The 18,575-nt window shown below is 40.1% G+C and overlaps 1 protein-coding gene across 1 annotated transcript in view; it reads right to left on the reverse strand.

Moving 5' to 3' along the window:
- ADGRV1 (adhesion G protein-coupled receptor V1) overlaps positions 1-18,575 on the reverse strand; it is a gene marked incomplete at its 5' end in the record, with an annotated part of 290,584 nt that overhangs the window by 56,898 nt on the left and 215,111 nt on the right. The window contains one exon of the mRNA XM_069880588.1: positions 6,543-6,700. Coding sequence (XP_069736689.1) covers positions 6,543-6,700 — 158 coding nt within the window. The remainder of the gene's footprint in view (positions 1-6,542; positions 6,701-18,575) is intronic.

Raw genomic sequence — 18,575 nt, forward strand, 5'->3', positions numbered from 1 at the left:
ACTTCACTAAGGTCTTTGACATAGTCCCACGCAACATCCTTGTCTCTAAATTAGGGAGATGTGGGTTTGATGGGTGGACTACTTGATGGATAAGGAATTGGCTGAATGGCCTTATGGGACATACTGGGACCACGTACTATTCAATATCTTTACTAATGACATAGACATCGGGACTGAGTGTGCCCCCAGCAAGTTCATGGATGATACCAAGCTGAGAGGTATAGTTGATATGCTTGAGAGATAGGATACAATCCAGAAGCACATTGATAGCCTAGAGAAGGGGGTCCATGCCATCTTCATGAAGCTGAACAAGGCCAGTTGCAAGGTCCTGCACTTGGGATGGGGTAATCATCAGTATCAGTACAGAGCGGGAGAGGAAGAATTGTGAACAGCTCTGCACAGAAAGACTTTGGGATATTGGCAGATGAAAATCTGGAGGTCAACTGCAATGTGTGCTTACAGACCAGACAGCCAGTTGCACCCTGGGCTGCATGACAAGAAGCACGGTCAGAATGTCAAGGGAAGTGATTGCAGCCCTCTATGCTGTTCTGGTGAGACCTCTCATGGAGTCCTGCATCCAGCACTGGGGTCCCCAGCACAAGAAAGACATGGAACTGTGAGAAAAGGTCTAGAGGAGAGGCATGAGAATGAACAGAGGGATGGAACACTTCCCCAGTGAGAAAAACCTGAGACAGCTGGGGCTGTTCACCCAGGAGAAGGATCTGGGGAGACCTTAAGTGCAGCCTTTCAGTATTTGCAAAAAGACATAAGAAAAACAGAAAAAGACTTTTTTTACCAGAGATTGTGAACACACAACAAGGGGCAATGGTTTTAGACTGTAAGAGGGTAGATTTAGATTGGATACAAGGAAGAATTTTTTATGATGAGGTTGGTGAGACATGGGAACAGGTTGTCTATGATTATACTATTGTGTGATTCTGGATAGTGCGAGATGAACCTTCTTTGCATGGTGAGCTTCAGGTAATTCCAACAATATGAGAAAAGAGAGAAAGAAAAAAATTTTACTTGGTTTTTAGCTTTTCAACCACTTGCATATTCAATTTATTTTAAAAAAATGCAACAATACACACTGCAGATGAGGATAAACTTCATTGTTTCTATTCCTATTAAATTTTTATTAAACTTAGTAACAGCCGTCCTCAACCAGAGATTATAAATATGGAACTGCAGAATTACCAGCTGAAGTTCAAGAGACTTTTCCTACCATCTATGAAATGGCCTCAAGAGTGTACAGAAAGAAGCCAGATAGCAATCTTTTTTTCTTTCAAATCTGCATATTCAACCCTTTTTCCTATTCTATGGTAATACACAAGCCATTGACCTTGGTATTTTATTTTTACTGTCAACATTCAGTAATGTTTTGCATGAATTATTGCAGAATCCACATGGGGTCATCTGTATCACACTGCAATTTTATCTATCTTCTAACTGAACAATTCCCAGAAAGGGAATAAACAGTACTAGTTCAAATTTTCGCATGAAAATGGGTGTTTGTATGAATATCTCTGTATAAATGATAATTAGATGTCTACATATACCACTCTTTCCTTTCTGCAATACTCCTTGCTCTCTGGAATTTAAATAAACAGGTGTCTACAAAAGCAAAAACCTGCTCAAAGCATATTTTTGTCTGTGTTTACACCTCTCTATACTTGATAAGTCAGAATTGTTTACAGTGTCACTCACTTGAAATTTTATTCTCTTTCTAGAAAAGGCTAATTAGGAGACAGGAGGCATTTTCCCAAAGCAGTGTTTTTTCTGGGATTTTTTTTTGGTTTTGTTTCTTTCATCATTTACTACACTATTTAAAGTGCAGTTTGGGTACCAAACCTCAGGCTGGAGGCTGGAAAAGGTAATTTTGCTGTAGGAATTCATTGTTGTGGATGACTGCACAGGGAGTAAATCAGTGTGGAGATGACAGCCAGACACAAGCTAGAATAAGGCACTACACATACACAACTGTTGATTGGTAGCACCATCTTTCCTCTGATTTTGGATTTAAGGGAGAAAAGCCCTGGAATATTCATTGCAATAACAAAAGTGCAAAACGCCTGTGCAACTGTGAACTGGATGATATTTATGATCCCTTCCAACCCAAACTACGCTATGATTCTATGATAACTTAAAGAGGTAACATTGCATCGAATGCACCCTTAGCAAGTTTGCGGACGACACTAAGCTGGGTGGAAGTGTCGATCTGCTGGAGGGTCGGGAGGCTCTGCAAAGGGATCTGAACAGGCTGGACTGCTGGGCAGAGTCCAATGGCATGAGGTTTAACAAGGCCAAATGCCGGGTCCTTCACTTGGGGCACAACAACCCTATGCAGTGCTACAGACTGGGAGAAGTCTGTCTAGAAAGCTGCCTGGAGGAGAGGGACCTGGGGGTGTTGGTTGACAGCCGACTGAATATGAGCCAGCAGTGTGCCCAGGTGGCCAAGAAGGCCAATGGCATCTTGGCTTGTATCAGAAACGGCGTGACCAGCAGGTCCAGGGAGGTTATCCTCCCTCTGTACTCGGCACTGGTGAGACCGCTCCTCGAATCCTGTGTTCAGTTCTGGGCCCCTCACCACAAGAAGGATGTTGAGGCTCTGGAGAGAGTCCAGAGAAGAGCAACAAAGCTGGTGAAAGGGCTGGAGAACAGGCCTTATGAGGAGCGGCTGAGAGAGCTGGGGGTGTTTAGCCTGGAGAAGAGGAGGCTGAGGGGTGACCTCATTGCTCTCTACAACTACCTGAAAGGACGTTGTAGAGAGGAGGGTGCTGGCCTCTTCTCCCAAGTGACAGGGGACAGGACAAGAGGGAATGGCCTCAAGCTCCGCCAGGGGAGGTTTAGGCTAGACGTTAGGAAAAAATTCTTTACAGAAAGGGTCATTGGGCACTGGAACAGGCTGCCCAGGGAGGTGGTTGAGTCACCTTCCCTGGAGGTGTTTAAGGCACGGGTGGACGAGGTGCTGAGGGATATGGTTTAGTGTTTGGTAGGAACGGTTGGACTCGGTGATCCGGTGGGTCTCTTCCAACCTGGTTATTCTGTGATTCTGTGAAAAGACCTTCTGACCACACATCATCTCATAAGTCACACTGAAGGCAAAACATGGTGCAGGTGTGATCCAGGCTCCCCTCTCTGTTGTGAAACAACAATTTATCACTCAGTTGATTGCAAGCAACTTTGCCATTGTGAAAGGTGTTGGCTTTCACTGCATCCTCTGTGGTAGCTGCAACAGCAGCACTGAAGCAGACGCAGGTCTCACTGAGTTCGTAAGAAGTTCAGCAAAGTGATCTTCTCCAAAGAGTGGATCATATAGTAGGATCCAAAATTTAAAAGTGGTAATAGGTCTTAACTACAGCAAACTGCCTTTGAATATGTCTTTAAAAGTACAGAATATCAATAAAATATTAAACATAATGTAAATATACTACTACTATCTCAAATTTCAGGATTGAAATATTCAATCAGAAAGTCAGAGGCCTTTTCTTAACAGTTAGTACCATACTATGTACCACATTACAAACTAGAGAAATCACTGGCCTTTCCTTCTGGAAGATTATACTATAAACATATATACACAGAGAGGCCTTACACAGCCACAGGCACAGTAAATCTCACCAGGCAGTTCTTTTTCTTCTCTAAAACAGCCTCCCTCCAACTTACTCTCAGCCACACTGCACGAGGTACTTTAATTTGTCCTTGCAAAAGCCCTATGCTAGCAAATCACTAGTCTGCCATGAAGGTGCACAAGTAGTAAAAGGTACAACCTGCTTTAAAAAAACCACCACTATTATTTACATTATATTGAACACCTGTTTTCCTCATTTTTATTGCCTTTTCTTCTGAGACTCTCTATACCATTTCCTGGACTCTGTTAGAGAAAAAAACCCTGAATCCTGTGTTAAATCAAAGACAGTTTTGTTTCAGCCCTATTATTTCATGTCTTCTGTCATTTTGCATGCCAACTTTATTTGTGGTATTGTTTCAGTATTCGGGTTTGGGGTTTTTTTCCCTTTGGTTTAACTGCTCTGAGACAAGCCTTAACCTTCCACATATGGATACGGAATCTCTGTCCTAAGAGACACTAAAAAAACTTTGCTTATAAAGAAATAAACTATAGCCTTCATGAGTGACTTCTGATTGCTCCAGGCAGTCCTTTTTATATCAGAAAGAAATGGAAAAGTAAAATGTAAGTAAGGTTTTGAGTTTCATACTTATAAGCTATGTTTATCCAGCCTTATCCAAATTCATATGTCTTAGTAAAGTTGGCATTTTGTCACTAAGAAAGAAATTAATATTTGAAGAAATGGCCAGATAATAACCATTTAATACTTACTTTCACCTTTTTATAAAATAAATGTATTTCTATAACTCAAATTCTCAAAAAAGCCATAGCCCCTCATTTCATAATATGAAGTATCACTGGAAATCTGAGCATTTTAACAAGACAGCTACTCCTCATACGTCTGAACAGTTACAAGCACTGGACTCCTCCATGGAACTTTTTAATAATACACTGTCCTTTTCAAGTTCAGATGATCTTCATTTAATGAATTGGGAAAAATGATTCAAGAATCTCTCACAAGTTAATAAAATCTAACTAGCTTCATGCAGCCAGGGAGAAAATATGACATGCTTTGACTGAAACTCTGTATAGTTGCACTTGTTTATAAAGCTCAGAATTTTTTTCCCAAAACACTATGAAAACAAAAAAATTATTCTAAGGTTCCCACCGAGTGTCCTACTATTACAGCATTGGTCTAAACCACTGCAACATTATTTTGGGAACATTATTGTATTTGAAATTGTTCTGACAGAGGAGACCGACCAATACTTCCTGTTTTGCACAAGACAAATCTTTTCTTAAAGCACATTCCGGTTGTGAGTCGCCCTATGAAATTTCAAAACAGAGGCATTAACTCCAAATACTCCAACACGCAGCCGGCGCATGACTGTGCAGCTACCAAATATAATGCAAAACAGAAGGGCCAGGAGCTGTGCCCACCAGCTGAGGCTGAGCAGATGGCAGTGTAGGTTTGTACGCTGGCAATCGCTGCACTGGGGCAGCTTCAGCTCTCCCTGAAACAGAGCTACTCAGTATCACCAGTCAAAACCAGGCATGGGGACACAGTGCTCCAAGCAGGGCAGTGCTGTGTCCTTATTGCTGTTCTCTTTACTAGACTAGACATAGTTTCTCACAGCATTCTGCTTAGGAAACTGTCAGCCTCTGGCCTGGACAGGCGCACACTCTCCTGGGTGGAAAACTGGTTGGCTGGCTGGGCCCAGAGAGTGGTGGGAAATGGTGTGAAATCCAGCTGGAGGCCAGTGACAAGTGGGGTTCCCCAGGGCTCAGTGCTGGGTCCAGCCCTGTTCAATGTCTTTATCAATGACCTGGATGAAGGCATCGAGTGCACCCTTAGCAAGTTTGCAGACGACACTAAGCTGGGTGGATGCGTTGATCTGCTGGAGGGTAGGGAGGCTCTGCAAAGGGATCTGAACAGGCTGGACCGCTGGGCAGAGTCCAATGGGATGAGGTTTAACAAGGCCAAATGCCGGGTCCTGCACTTGGGGCACAACAACCCTGTGCAGCTACAGACTAGGAGAAGGCTGGCTGGAAAGCTGTCTGGAGGAGAAGGACCTGGGGGTGTTGGTTGACAGTGACTGAACATGAGCCAGCAGTGGCCCAGGTGGCCAAGAAGGCCAATGGCATCTTGGCTTGTATCAGAAATGGTGTGACCAGCAGGTCCAGGGAGGTTCTTCTCCCTCTGTACTCGGCACTGGTGAGACCGCTCCTCAAATCCTGTGTTCAGTTCTGGGCCCTCACCACAAGAAGGATGTTGAGGCTCTGGAGCAAGCCCAGAGAAGAGCGACAAAGCTGGTGAAGGGGCTGGAGAACAAGTCTTACGAGCAACGGCTGAGGGAGCTGGGATTGTTTAGACTTGAGAAGAGAACCTCATTGCTCTCTCCAACTACCTGAAAAGGAGGTTGTGGAGAGGAGGGTGCTGGCCTCTTCTCCCAAGTGACAGGGGACAGGACAAGAGGGAATGGCCTCAAGCTCTGCCAGGGAATGTTCAGGCTTAACATCATGAAAAAAAATTTCACAGAAAGGGTGATTGGGCACTGGCAGAGGCTGCCCAGGGAGGTGGTTGTGTCACCTTCCATGGAGAGGTTTAAAAGACGGGTGGCTGAGGTGCTGAGGGGCATGGTTTAGTGATTGATAGGAATGGTTGGACTTGATAATCCAGTGGGTCTTTTCCAACCTAGTGATTCTGTGATTCTGTGACATAATTAGCGATCTAATTCCTTGTTTTGGGTTTAGCACAATTTTATCCTCATAAGACAGCCAACCATCTGCACGACTTTCATGATTAAAGTACCTTCACAGACTTCAAAGGGACCACTAGTTTGCTTAATCTTAAACAAGCATGTGGTTATCTACTGAACTGTGGTTTCTAGTGGGGTTTTCTGAACTGGTGAGAACAGTCAATACTGTTCTGAAAGTCCAAATTGTTTGTGTAGGCGTAGCCTTCAAATCATACCTGCAGCATTTGTTCTTCCTCTGAAAATGTCATCATACGCTTTCCACTGGGGGGTCACCTGGTAGGCGTGGATGAACACCACAAAAACCACTACCAAGCACATTAACGGCACTAGAGCAGCAGTGAAGAGAGCAGCGTAGGCATTTGGAATGAAGCACCTGATGAAAAAAAATGGAAAAAAATTATGTTAATAAACTTAAGAGACACCTTGAATGGTCAACAGTGAAATTTCAAAACCAAATGTCTTTGAAGAAGGATGCGATTTATAAATCACAAATTATTTAGTTCTGTTCCCAGAGTGACCTCTATAGGATGAAAATCTATTGGTTCTTATTTCCTTATCGTATATTAGGGAATATAACATTTAGACCTTGAAAGTATGCATATTATATTTTAGCCTAATCAATGTTGGAGGGATTTAAACTTTTGCAATAGAATAAACTGTATTTTAACAAACTCCATGCATGCTATATTCATTTAATGTGATCACTCTTAGTCACCGAAGTCTAAAAGGGCATTATGCAGTTTTCTATACTTAGCTCCTGAAACCATGAATTAAATTTTGAGAAATATGTTTTTGAAATAAATGAACGAGTCTTAAAGGCAAGATAACTATTCCTCCTCAAGTTGTTGGAAATTATATGTCATTTGCACACTGAAGCCAAATTTGCACTCCCTCCCAATTTTCTAATTGTCCTGTCTCTCCTTACCCTTTCCATTTATTAAAGATATAATTATTTATAAAGATGTGACAGGAACATGAGTTATTACTGAAAAAGAGTCAAATTATGCATATAAGATGATGACTTGAAGGATCTGGAGATGAGAGTTAAAGAGAGCTCTCGACTGTTTGAGAGATCAGGGTTTTCTGTGAACTCCCTGGAGGTCAGTATGTGCTTTACTGCATCTGACCTACTCTAGAGATGACGCACGACAGAGCAACCCAAGGGACAGCTTGGGAGTCAGTATGTCTAGAGAGTATGTGGTCACTGCTATCCCTGTTTGGAGGGTGTAACTTACCCAGCCCTCCGCTCTGTTAGGTCAGTTCTCTTAAATAAGTTTAGAGTCAATACTAGTACAATGTACGGCTAAGAAGAGCCTGGGAACGTTTCACTGTTGTACCTGTAATACCTATGGGTTTGCTTTGGTGGATGTGTATACTCTGCTCAGCACGTCCTGCAGTGCTCTGAGATTGCATTCTGTGTCAGCTCTTCCACAACATCAGTTGGGCATGCTCAGTGAATCCCAAAATACTTTCCAGCAGAATGTAGAAAGACTTCTGCAAGTCTTTTCAGAAGGCATCGACGCAGTCAGACACCAGCAGAGATGCCAGCTGGTAACATCACCGAGCAAATAAGAAAGCAACAGGGTGGGTAGGATCTCTATTACAACTAGAGGTGTTTGTTTCACAGAATCATAGGTTGGTTGCTCTTGGAAGGGACCATTGGAGGTCATCTTGTCCAACACCTCTTTTCAAGCAGGGCCATTCAGAGCCAGTTGCCCAGGGCTGCGTATCAAGTATCAACAAAGAGGGAGATGCTACCACCTCCCTTGACAATTGTGACAGTGCTCAGTCACCCTCACAGTGGAAAAGAGTTTCCTGATGTTCAGATGGAGCTTTCAGTGTTTCAGTTTATGCCCATTGCCTCTGACTCTGTCGCTGGTGACCACTGAAAAGAGCTTGGCTCTCTCCCTTTTTCACCCTCCCTGCAGGCATCTCATACATTAAAAATATTCCCTGCTTCTTCTGTTCTGCAGACAACAGTCCCAACTTTCTCAACCTTCCACATAGGAGAGGTGCTCCAGTCCCTTACTTCTCTTGGTGGCCCTTAACTGGACTTTGTCCTATCTATCCATGTCTCTCTCGTACTGAGAAGCCCAGAACTGGACCTAGCACTCCAGTGCAGAGCAGAGGATGCCCTCCTTCCATCTGCTGGCAACACAGTTCTTTCTTGGACATGACATCTGATCCATTTCAGCCTTCTTATTTTTAATATTTCTTAAATATGAAAGTTATTTTTTTCCCCAAAGGTATTGTCAAGTGGGCCCAATTAGCATTAAGATAGGAAGGCATATTACAATAAACTATGCTGCTTTTAATGATTATATTTATTATGAAGCCATGTACTCATATATGAAGCCAAGATTCTTAGCATATTTATAGATTTCTGTAAAATCATATTTATGTTCTGAAACTTGTAATTTTTTTCCAATTCTATAAATTTTAATAAGTCAGAGAACATGTAAAATCTTAAAAAAAACTATCTGGACATCCTGGAAAGCTGCATAAAAATGAAAACCAACTGGATCACTTTTACTAATAACCATCTGTACTTGCTCTAGAAAGACACTGGAAAGCTATGTAGACATATACACAAAGCCATATTAGCCTACTAAGCTCACCTGGATTTTTTACTTGAAAGCAATTGTACTCAATTCCGCAACGACCACTGTTTCCTGTGTTATTCACATAGAGTAGTGTGATGAGATATGTTGAAAGATATCTTTAATGCTGGAAATCTTATGGGATATCATTATAAGGACCATTATTTATTACACTTGACACTAGGGGCACACATTTATTATTCAATTACCATGACACATTTGTCATGTGGAACTACTGTGTGTCTTATATTCCTAGCATATGTTGGGGAACAGAAGAAAAATGACCCAAAACATCAACTAAGTTGGCATTCTAGAACACAACTATTCTACAGAAAAAGGCCTAGAAGGATCAAAGTGGCAACTGGAATGAACTAGATAATTACAAACCTTACTTGTTTAAAGGACAGTACAGACGTCAAGCAAGTTCTTTTTTTAAAAAAAAAACAGGCATTAGACTTTGTAAAGTAAGTCTTTAATCGATGAAAGACAGAGCCATTGTCCATAATGAAGCAATTTTTGTATTCCTTTTTTGGGTGAGTAACTATAAGCTTTTTGTTTTGTTTGTTTTGAATCTGAGTAATAGCAAAAAAATAAAAGGAAAAAAAACCCAATTACAGCTACCAGTCAAAATACATCCCTTGTGCAATGAGGACAAGAGAAAACAAGCACTGTTAGCCTCTTCAGAGTCTGTCACTCCATTACAAAGTTTCTGTTCCTTCCTGTTAACACTTTCTATTAACAAATTGTACTTTTTTTTTTCTGACTGTTTTGAGAAGCTTTGCTACAAGCTTATGTCTCTTCTTGCATAAAAAAGACAATTGTTTAGCTTTCAGTCCAAGCTGCCTCCACTCTTTCCCTTCTTGACTATTCTTATCTGACTGAGAGGGATATAAAAACAGAGTAGATGTGCTGCTTAAGGACATGGTTTAGTGGTGAAGTTGGCAGTGTTAGGTTTAGGGTTGGGCTTGGTGATCTTAAAAGTCTTTTCCAACCTAAACAATTCTGTGATTCTATGAAACTATCTTTGGTTCTGTTTGGACCACTTTGTTCTGACCACTGACTTCGCTCTGATTCCAGATTTTGTTTTGATTACCATCAATTTCTCTGACAGCCTCAACAGTAACTCATTTCTTTTCATTGCCTCCAAGACTCCCTCTGATAGCCTCCCAATCTCTTATTCTACTCATGGTGTCACTTTTCCCATAAACATCACTTCACTTCCACCTCAAAGATTTCTAATTTACAGGGTTTGTTTCCCAACTTACAAGAACATTAAACACGTTATCTGAGACCCTGTGTAGGCCTGCATCCATATTAATTCTACAAAAGATGCTAGAAATTATCTTTAGAAATAATTATCTTTAGAATATGTCTTCTCCAAAGTATAATTCCTTCCACTATATGATGGTTTGTTAATCATTTCAGAACTGGAAAAGAAATAAATATGGAAAATATATTAGGATTTTTCCTTCAATATGAAGTGATAACACACCTGATTAACATATTTTTTGCCAGGATTAAAATGATAAGAACCAGCTTTAATATATAATTCTAGAGAACTACTGCAGATGCTCATTCAATCTAAACTGTTACTTTGAAATCAACAAAGAGATTAGGACATACAAATTAACAGAATACATAACTTTCCCTTTGGAAAAGATGTAATCTCAGAAAATCATATACATTTAAATCAATTCATTTATTTAAATGACCTCACTTATTGGTCAGCCAGAAACAGGTCTTAATGTTGGTTTTGCTCCCCGCCCCCCCTCTAATCTGTACAAAGGGATTGCTAGCCTTGCTTTCTTCTCAAGGGAGTGAAACATGTTTATCTGACCCTTTAATTGTCTTTGTAAAGTCTTCTGCAATGTCTTAAACCATAACATTTCCTAAAATCTCAAGAGGTATTCCAACTACTTAGGCTATGCAAGGCCCTTTTTCATTTTTCTAATACCTTTAGAAGAAAAGGAGAAAGCAACCGACAAGATGCGTACTGGAAATATTCATTAGCATAATTACATAATTAATATCAAAAAAGGGGAAAGAAAAAATAATCAAGCAACATTCCAAAGGAAACAAGGACTGTCTAAATAATCAGGAAGGCCTTCAATGAAAGGACTGACATATCTTCTTCCCCTTTAAGTAAGAAAGATTTTAAATAGCTTAATGTGTTAGAGATGTGTTTCATTCCTTTATTGCCATGCCTTGAATTCTCAGGACAATCTCCTTCAAATTAATCTTAAAACTATGTAAAGTTAAGTTTGACAAAAAATCAGAAGTGTTCTTGTGTAACAGATGCCTGGCATTCTCATTTAGTTTTGTCAGCAGGCAGCTAGACTTCTGACTTTTACTTGTATTGTGAGTTTCTCTCCAGAGACAGACCTGAATGATTATAATTTCTATTTTTCTTGCTAGTTTTTTACTTAAATATTTGAGCATGTAGCTTAACAGCTCTTAAGCTTTTCTCTTGCTTCAAGCACTGCTGATTGGCAGGCAGCCTGGCACAGAGAATAGGGAGCTGTGGCACCATGTGAGTTTGCCCATATTGCATATTACATCAGGAAAGTAAAAGGCAAAGGTCAGACACCTGAATTTGCACATATATTTGTATTTCACCATCCCCATTTAACTGTGCACCTAAAATAATCTAGCAAAAGGCAAAGCCTGAATCACTTATTCATGCTTACTGAGCTAATTCATCACAAAGTAGAAGAGACAATGCTAAAAAATGAAAATAGGCAAGTTCTACATACACTTCTAGATGTTCACACGTTCTCAGATTTCTTAAAAAGCAACTTGCTCTGTTCTTGGCTTTACTGTTAAAGAAGACTACATTGCCTATAAGTTGGCCTTCATATTTCTTCTTAGGACATGCTCAGTAATCTTCCACTAAGTGCAGAGCAGGCCAGACAACAGAAAAATTTTTTGCAAATAATTACTTGCTAAAAAATTAGTAATCTCACAAATTATCTGCAGAAAATTGCATATGATCTGTATCTAAGCAACAAATGAAAAAATAAAATATCTTCATTTATGAAGTTGTCCTTGATGATGATATTTATTATCTACTTGTGATTTTTTGGGCAGCTTAAAGTTTGATAACCAAACCTTCTTTCTGAAAACATTATGGGTTTATAATAACAAGAAGCTCTGGGCCTTTAATTTAGGCACAGTTGTTAAGTATAACCCTCTGAGAAGATCTGTTCTCTTGCACTGCACCTCAGAATCACCAGTAAGTTGAGTTCTCCTCTATATATTCATTTGTGATTTCAGCTGACCAACTCCTGCTATGTGGAAAATTCTTGCCGGTGAGATACAAACACAGAGCAGTGAGTGATGCAGGTGATGTTGTAGCACTTTATTTCCCTTAGCATGAAGCTAAAGGCCCCCCAGTCCATGGACACTTCACATGCGAGTCAGGATTGCTTGGTGTTTTATACACATGGTCATCTACCACGATGGCACAATCAATGTAATGAATCAATGCAGAGCAACTGATGAGCTGCTGAGCTTGAAGGCAGAGCATTTTAAAGCAAGCCCAGATTAATGGCCATTTACTTTAAAACTGCATGCAGGAAAAAGCCAGTTTTAGCAACTGTTAGAGACCAAATCTGCAGTGCCCATACCCTCACAGCAGATAAGCGTGCTGGCTTTTGCAGTGTCAAAGTGTCCTGAACCTGACAAATTCTCAACATGAACAGATTATAGTTCCACTGTCACTTTCCATAAATGCATTAAGCAACAAGATTAATGTTTGTGCTGAGTTTTGTTTTCCACTCCCCTGACAGGGAAAGAAGCATACTGACAATTTTGTTTTATGTGTTTGGGTTTTTTCCAAGAAAATGTTTGCGTTTCTATGAATTGATGTGGAGGATACAGGGAGGGTATGCCAAGCTTAAAATGGGTTACATTTGAGATGACAGTCACTAGTTCCAGAGGAAAATCAAGCCACATTTGTACCAGAGAAATTTCTGTTTCTAGAGTAAATAAAATTCTAGAGATTTGTACAAAATTATACAAAAATTCACAGTGCCACAGGTTTAGACCCATAGTCGTCATTCTACTTCATGCAGACTTCTAGATGCAGTAACAACAGACTGCATAGCACCTTGAAAACGCAGATTTAACAATTTTTAAAACTTACAGAAGACTGAATTGAAGAGAGTGGTCCAATCTGATCTGCCTTCTGACTGCCTTGGGCAATGGAAAGTGATGTGGCATTTATTTGGAAGGGGTTTTGAGCTTTACTGCACAGATAGGAAGTTTGCAACCTAGCCAAAAAAACAACCACATGTATAACAGATGTCACCTTGCTACCTAATGCTGCAGCAAGTGTTGGCCTGTGATAGCATCACGGATAAAGAAAGGACTCGTTCTCCATGTGAACCTTTCACTGAAGGAAATTGCATTGTGGCTGAGGACCAAAAAGCTTTTTTTCTCCATAAAAAAGCTTTTCTCTACACCACACCTTACATCATTAGTGCCTGGTGTCTGTCTAGCCTGATAAAAAACCTTTCCAAGAAACATGTTTTAGTGCTTCACAGCACTTACTGCCAGACACCATTTCCCAGTGTTAAACTTTACTTTTTCTTGGTATGGCGTACACATGTGACATCTTGACTAGCCAACACAGATGTTGGAAACAGACTTTCCCCTTGTTTGCTGCAATATTTCCTTGTCTACTTGTAAATTGCTACAATTTTTCCCTCCAGTCTTCTTTTAACTGAACAGTCCCAGATCTTTTAGTCTTTATGAACATATTTTATATTTAAGACCCTTGCTGGTCTCATTGATTGCACCATTTACTAATGCATTACTTAAATTATGGGGCACAGGACCTTTGATAGAATTTTATCTCAGAACGTGACTACAGCAGAAGGACTTTATGTGTCCTTAAGACTAAGTTGCTTTATATGTATGCCAATAGCATGTCTGCCTTTTGTGCTGCAGCACAAAGTTGTTGACTCATGTTCAGTGTATCATCTACAATAAGCATGAGATCTTTTCATGAGGAACTGGTAAACAGCCAGTAATTCCCAATCCTATTTTTGCATAGCTAATTATTCTTGGCAAGATACAATTCTTTCCACATGTCCCCACTGAATACCATGCTACTTTTTCTGAACAGAACTCAGATGACAATAATATTATGAATTATAACTGATGTCTACTGTCCTTTTTTCCCAGCTTTCTGCTGTGGCAAATTTGAATGGAAACTCCTTTCTCCCAGGCTTGTATGAAGCAAATATAATATTTTGCCGTCCATTAGTATCAAAGGAAGATGTTGAACAATATTTGAAGGACATTTTAAAGTCGTGATTCCTTGACAATTTTCACCTAAGAATTATGAAGAATGTGCCTGAGAACGTAGTTATTCCATTAACTGTTTTGGGTTTTTTTCAATATGTCATAGAATCATAGAATCATAGAATAACCAGGTTGGAAGAGACCCACCGGATCATTGAGTCCAACCATTCCTATCAATCACTAAACCATGCCCCTTAGCACCTCGTCCGCCCGTGCCTTAAACACCTCCAGGGAAGGATGTCTTCGAATATATGGGAAAATCGGAGATAATTGGATATCATAGAATCATAGCATAATAGAATCATAGACTCACAGAATGGGTTGGGTTGGAAGGGACCTTGAAGTCCATCCAGTTCCAGCCTCTGCCATGGGCAGGGACATCTCCCACTGGATCATCCTGCTCCAAGCCCCACCCAACCTGGCCTTGAACACCTCCAAGGATGAGGCAGCTACAACTCCTCTGGGCAAGCTGGGCCAGTTCCTCACCACCCTCACAGGAAAACATTTCTTCCTAAGATCTCTTCTGAATCTACTCTGCAAAAGTCAGATGCCAAACAAGTCTAAGGCATGTTAAAACATTCAGCTCACAAAGAATTAAAAAAATGCAAAAATCAAGTTGCTTTTCTGGACAGCCGACTATGTCAGATACACTTGATTTCATTCTTTTATGAGGTTACAGATTTGGTTTATAAATGCACTTGGAAACTTTTGATATTCTTTGAATTACACAGCAGGATACAATACATGGAAAGCAAATGTAAAACCACACATCTACAACATTTGTTGGCTCATTTTTAATTCTAAAACCAAACCAAAACAAAAAAAATAGATGTTACCGTGGATTGCATTAACAGAACACGGGTCAAAACTTTATGCTGTTCCAAAGTGATAAATGTCATACTTGGTTGTATGAACAGCAGTATATGCTCTAGTATCTATGAAGTAACTGTTTTGCTATAGTCATCATCACAAAAACCTCAGTAACAAGTTGCATCTGGTTTTGGCACATTTCAAAAACATGAATTAAATGAAGAAAGTTCACAGCAGAGTTGCGAAGGCTACCAGAGGTCTTACAAATGTGTTCCACTCTGAAGAGACTAAAAAAAAATTGTCTCGATTTGTTTGGTTTGGTTTCTTTTCCTACAGAGAAGGGACATGTATTGGCAAACTACCAGTAGGCAAAGGAACTGGCATTCTACGAGCAGGCAAAAAGCAAAAATAGAATGCTTTCTTCATGTTGTAATACATATTTCTTGCGGGAAAACACAAGCCAAAGGGTTTAAACTATGCCAAGACTGGCTGATGGCTATCGCAGTAGCCACAGAAGGGATTAGCTGTACTTAGCAGATGCACAAGAATCAGGGATAGATGCCTTAAAAGATCATCCAGGCACAAAGCAGTGAGGTAATTTAAAGCCCAGAATTGAATGCTTGGGGGAAAAAAATACAAAAAGATCTAAAGAACACGCCTTAAAATGAAAGATGTTAGGCAGCTCTTATTTCTGTGTTTGAATGATTCTTTCCAGTGAAGCCCCCCAGGTTCAGTTCTAAGGTTAATAAAGCTTTCTTTCTGGGTGAACACTTGTTAAACATTTCCTAAGCAATCCACAGAGTCGGGACCAAACAGGACACAGAGAACATAGGCAGAGCTTTCTTTTTTTTCCCCTCTGTAGATCATTTCTTCATTTTCTTTCCTTTCCTTGGCTGACCTTGCCTTTCTTTTGTCCTCTGCCTTTCTCCTCTTCCTTTTTCCATTTACACTTCCTTTCCCTTCCCTTCATTATGAATAATTACAAACTAAGTACATGCATGGGATGCCTGCATAAATCCAGAGAACATGCCTAGTGTATATTTTATTTACATCCTATTTGGTGTTTTACTAGGATGTGGCTTGCCACTGCCTCAGATGATAAGCAAACTCATTTATATTCACAATCAACTAAAATATTGCACAATCCAAACCGCATAATAAGAAAAGTAATCCTTCCAATACTCAAGGACGAAAACCACGTCTGTAGCTCCAACCTAACAATGCAGTGTTTACTTTACCCAGTACCCAAAATAACATTTACCAAAACCAATGTCCAGGCAAAGGCAGACTGAGTCAAAAATATAATTACTGATGGAACTACATCAGATTTTACTCCTTCCGTTCACCACAGTCCATCAACACTGCTGCAACACTACTCCAGACCTTAGGGATCTGTGTTGGGCTGACCAGGTGTCCACCAAGTTGCTTTATCATTCCCCTCCTCAGCAGAACTTGGGTAGGGAGATGGGGCAAGAAAATGAGACAGAAAAACTTCTGTGTGAAGACAAGGGCAGTTTAATAAAACAAAAGCAAATATCATGTGCAGAAGCAAAGAAAACCAAAAGATTTATTCTCTGTTTCCCATCAGCAGGCAATGTATAGCTACTTCCAAGGAAGCAGGGCAACTTTGCATTTGCTCCAGAAGATAAATGACTCTCTTCCTCCTCCTTCCCTTTAGTCAGTTTGGGTTAGTCATCCTGGATATCTCCTATCCCAAGATCTTGCCTCACCTACTGGTAAGGGTGGAGGTTGGAGAAACAGTCTTGACGATGTGCAAGAACTGCTCAGCAGTAGCCAAAACACTGGTGTGCTATTAATACCTTTCCAGGTAACAATATACAGCACAGTATGAGAGCTGCTGTGGAGAAAATAAGCTGCATCCCAGCCAGACTCAATATAGGTTCTCAAAAAAGCCTATGTAGCGCCTGTGAGGGCAAACCCACATACCCTAAATGTTATAAAGCTACTCCCCTAGTTGCTGTCAGTCCAACTCTCACATTATTTCAAATACTCTGAATTGAAAAAAAAAGAAACACAGAAAGCAATAAATTTTAATGTCACAAATGCTCTTTGCAGAGAACAAGATACAAGACAAAGTGCTATGTAGTTTTGGTTGCGGGGGGGAGTTCAAACAGGTGTGAATGAGAACCAGTCTGTGCCACTTAATCTTTGGGCTAGGTATCAACCCTCAGAGCTTTTTTATTTGGCATGAATGTTTGGAATTTGAGGCATCATTCTATAATTCAAAAAAATTCAGAAGCGAGACATTGCAGCCTCCTCAATTCTTGGAGGCCCAGTGAGATTATTAATTCTGGGTGATGCCTCAGAGATGCAGAGAAGCAGGCCCCTTTAGAGCATTTCAGGTTGCTCCTAAAAACTGATATATCAGTATTTTTTTTCCTTTGTCATCACTTAGCATGATAAGATCAAACTTCTACAGCGATCTCAAATGATGATCAGGCGAATGTATCTCCTTACAGCCTTATTAGTGTTCATATGTAAATTAAAACTAGCTAATGAAGTATATTGAAATACTGATTCATTATACTAAGTTCATTCTGTGATAGTAATGTTTCAGTAGTTAAAATAAGACAATGCATAGATGAAGGCCTAAACATAAACTGATCTTTTTGTAAATTTGGATGTCATAATTTCCCAGCCTGCAAAAGGGAATGTTTATGTCTGTGCAGTTTCAGAAAATGAAAGCAGTGTTTGAACATATTTGTCTGAAGTAGCAAATTCCAACCATGACAGAAAAAAAAGGTCACAATAAACTAATGTACTGCAGCTGCATAATGACTTGTATTAAAAGAAAACAAGTGCTTCTATTATTTAAAAAATACACAATGATTATGTAATCATGATAATGCTAATGATAATAATGTTTATAATAATAACATTGTCTTTCTAAATTCTATGCATCCCTTACCAAGAAGCGTAAAAACATGATTGATAAAAAAAAATCTGGCTTCCACCATCACTACACAAGTCCATGCATGCCTTGATAAAAATAAAGACTCAAAAGGCCATGGCAGCAGCACTAAAATAGAGAATCAATGGTCAGATGCACTCTGCATTACTAACAGCTCATCATTCCTAATAACCTCAGGCTTATGGCATGTTTTAAATGAAGAAGTGACAAGACTTGGATAAATCAAATCCTGGAAGGCAAGCACAGTGGTATCATGACATAGGAAGACACAATATGGAATCATTAAGGTTGGAAAAGACCTCTAAGATCATCAATTCCAACCATCAGCCCAACACCACTATGCCTAGTAACCCATGTCCCAAAGTGCCATGGCCATACTTTTTTTTAACCTCTCCAGGGATGGTGACTCCCCCACTGCCCTGGGCAGCCTCTGACAGTGCTTCACCACTGTATCAGTAAAAGAATATTTTCCTTATATCCAGTCTAAACTTCTCCTGGTGCAACTTGAGGACATTTCCTCTTGTCCTATCTTTTCTGTGAGAAGACACCAGCACCCACCTTGCTACAATCTCCTTTCAGGTAGTTGTAGAGAGCAATAA

The sequence above is a fragment of the Phaenicophaeus curvirostris genome, chromosome Z, assembly GCF_032191515.1.
Source record: "Phaenicophaeus curvirostris isolate KB17595 chromosome Z, BPBGC_Pcur_1.0, whole genome shotgun sequence".
Lineage (NCBI taxonomy): Eukaryota > Metazoa > Chordata > Aves > Cuculiformes > Cuculidae > Phaenicophaeus > Phaenicophaeus curvirostris.